The following is a 3513-nucleotide window of genomic DNA, read 5'->3' on the forward strand; positions in this document are numbered from 1 at the left end:
GCAGGTTCCGTCACACCAGCCTGTGAGGAACCGCTCAGAAGAGAGGGCACTCTGCCTCAGCGCAAGACTAACCTCAAAACCTCTGGTAAACCAAGACAAATGCTTTGCTAGTTCAGAACTCGGCGTATGCTGAACGTCAAGTGCGTGTACGGAGCTTGGCAGGACGGTATAGCCTGGGCTTTTGCTTTGCAACAGTAAGGTCGTGTTTCTGCATTGCTCTCCTCCTACGCATCTCGTGCCAATTTATTCTCCTTTTGAAAGGGGATGCAGAATGAGAGCGATTGCTTGCTGAGCCCGCAGAAAGACACACTGCAGTAGGGAAAACATCTCCTCTGTGTTTGTAAATCCCCTTCTGGGTACACAGAGACACGACAGCAAGTACGCTCTGCTCCTAGCTAAGCAATCTCAGCCAGCTGCCTCAACATAGTGTCCAGTAAAAAAAAGAAAGTTAGACCCGTTTCATGTTTTTGTCCTTCCTATCCCTTCTGTTCTCTTGGTCCGCTCCTCTCTCACCGTTTCCTCTCACCATGTTCACAACTGCAAACCTGGGACTGCTTGTATTGTTTCACAGCGAATTCTTGACAATGTAGGCTTTGTCAGCTTCCCAAAGCTGATAATTAATAAAATTCTTAACATAACTCCGGTTTGGTTCAATATTGTGTTTCCAAGGAGCACACGAATGCCTCGCCACTCATTTCAAACACCGTGGATGGTGTCATTTTCTCCTTCTGTCCTGCCAAATCTCTGGGGTATTGGACAGCAACCCATCAAAACCAGCGTTAACCTAAATGAATCTATGAATGCATTGGGTTCTTTTTTTGTTTTTCTGAAGCGAGATGTTTTATGGTTGTAATCCCAAAGCATTACCGGTAAGTACCGTGCACAGACTTCAGCTACAGCACTCTGTGCTCCTAATAAAAACACTTGGTGTTGTTCTGGTTATCAGGTGAAGGAGCAGGATCGCATCTTTGCTCTATCTAATTCAGCCCAGGGTCTCCTGTGACATCTCCGTCCCCTTTTAACAGATCAGCACTACACTTGGCTTCAAGACTGAGCAGCATTAATGCTACAGAATGAGGGAATCTTAAAATGCTGTGCATGCATGGAGCTCGATTCACAGGAACCCAGAAACGTCTCCACAAAACCAATCCTGGGGATTACGTCACTTGGAATACAGGTCAGAGAGCTGAATCACACAGAAAAAAAACAATCTTGCTGTGTGAAACGGAGACATGCCCCTGTTAGCAACAGTCAAATTGGATCTGCTTCACTCCAGAGAGTTAGGAAAGAGTTATTAAATCAAGGGTGAAAGCAACTGGTAACTTCTCAGATGAGGAGACCTCATTAGCACGGCTCAGTCACCGTCACTCAGTTACACGTGACGGTAGGGGAGTGACCAGAAGCAGCCGTGAGCTCCTAGAGACTGTCAAACAGGAGCCTCCAGTGGAGTTGGAACAGTTCAGTTCAGCTCAGGATGGGTCTTTTAATGCTAAATGAGATGCGTACCCCTTAAAGCCAGGGGAAGGAGTCAGCGCAGAGGGCAGGGAAAAGCTTTAATTATTGCTGACTTGTGCCTAACTAAAATGGACAGGAGGAGGGCTGGGGATAAAAGAGAATTCTCTCTTTCCCATTAATGAGCTCACTCTGCTGGCATGCCTCCTGCCCCCCAAGATTGCTCCCACAGCATGAATATAAAACCAGCTCCATAGCTACCCGGCGGTGTAAATTACCGACTCCCGATGTAGCGCTTACATGGGTTACTGTCTGTTTTTGTCTCCAAACCATCCAGTTTCTGGCTCTCTGATGCTTTTCAAGCCCCAGCAATAAAGATCTCTACTGGTTCCAATTAACAAGGCAATGAGCCTTGCCACAGTCCTGATTCCATACGAACAAGCTCATATTATTCACCAACTGGTAGTAAAACACTTCATGTCAGGCAAGGGAGTGCACATTGCCGTTACCAACCAAATCAGTTGGAAAAAGTGCATGCCCTTTACCATCCCTTTTCCAAAAGGCACTTGTATGAACAAGGAGTCTGAAGTACCACTGAGAACAAACGTCAGAGAAAAAACCCCTTTCCTATCCCACACATCACTTCTCCAGCCTGCACGCAAAAGCTGGGAGACATCAGATGAACAACTTTGGCGTAAGAGGTCTACTGCAACATCTACTGCGTTAGGCAAGGAGCAAAAAATATGAAACAGATCAACAAGCTGACATAGCCAGACAGCGATGCTACACTCATCACTAATTTCCTGATGGCTTTAACTCCTGGGCAAACTGGCTGCAGCCTGTGGCTGCTCCATGCTGCTTTTCTAAATAACCCTCAGCGTGGGCCATTTACGGGAGTGACCTTGGCTAGTGAACTGTGAAAGAATTCGAGTCCTCTGTTTGCTATGTGGCAACGCAGGTACCTCCCTGACTTCACAGCCTAGATTGGAGATGTCACAATGAGAGGGTAGGAAAGAGCATGTGAAACAAAAGTTCCTCCGAGGAAGAGTAGTAACAACTGTGTCATTTTTTCCTTGGAGCAGACAGCTCTTCTCTGCTACCTCCCTAAACTGTCGATGGGAAGACGAAAGAGATCGAGAGGGAGCTACAGAAAACTCACCCTAACAAACTGAGAGAAAAGGAAGCTATGACAAAACATAACATCCAGTTAATTCCCGTAAATTTTGTGAAATCAAGGAAAAAAGCAGATGAAGGATTTACACTGCAAATTGTGCTAGAATCATACAAAGGTACTGAGTTAGAGAAACGTATGGCTTTTAACATACCAGTTATGTCCATTATTCATTGACAGTGACACATAAAGTTTATTTCCCTGCAAAGAAAAATGTCATATTTATTTGAAGACTTCAAGAGGTTGAGAACTCATCTTCAGTAGTTCCATCCATCTTCAGTGCTCCCACCTTGAACCATGACGCTTCTTATTAGAATTAGCCTCAATCTACCTTTCAGCCATCGATCTTCGTTCCATGTTTCTCTGCTAGTACGAGCTAGCCCTTTGCTAGCTACGATCACCCTGAAATAAGATTCCCAACAGAGAAAGAACTGGAGAATGGATTGTTTCTTACCGTCATGGCCAGAGTTGAGAAGATGCTCTCCCAGGTCACAGCCGAACACCCTTTCCTTCAGGATCCCCCGCTGTTTCAGTTTCTGTTTCGTTGGGCGCGACTTCATGAATGTACGAAGGAAGGTGATGAGCTTGCCGTGTTTTTTCGACACTGCACAACAAAATAAAAAGACCGCTTCAGTTTAGATTCGGCTCAGTTAGGCAAGGCCAAGCATAACACGTTCTACAGAGCACGTAAGAACTATAGTAACCTTAATATCAATTCTGTACAGAAACAGATTTTCCAAGGTCCGATACGAAACAGAGACTTGGCTTTTGTTCTAATTCTTGGCTACTGCAGAAACAAGAGGAGGCAGCTGTAATGGAAGAATTTAACACAAAGACACATTTATCTGCAAAGCAGCTTCAGGTGGGAGTGTACTAAAGGACTGTCACGG

General features: G+C 45.3%; 1 protein-coding gene across 1 annotated transcript in view; it reads right to left on the reverse strand.

Annotated features, from left to right (window-relative positions):
• Positions 1-3219, reverse strand: part of ARHGAP32 (Rho GTPase activating protein 32) — a 33036-nt gene extending 29817 nt beyond the window's left edge. Inside the window, 1 exon segment of the mRNA XM_009708217.1 lies at positions 3078-3219. Within this exon segment, the coding sequence (XP_009706519.1) occupies positions 3078-3183 (106 nt within the window). The 5' untranslated portion in view covers positions 3184-3219.
• Between the last annotated feature and the right edge of the window lie 294 nt (positions 3220-3513).

This window comes from Cariama cristata, unplaced genomic scaffold, assembly GCF_000690535.1.
Source record: "Cariama cristata isolate BGI_N322 unplaced genomic scaffold, ASM69053v1 scaffold2769, whole genome shotgun sequence".
NCBI classification, from domain to species: Eukaryota; Metazoa; Chordata; class Aves; order Cariamiformes; family Cariamidae; genus Cariama; species Cariama cristata.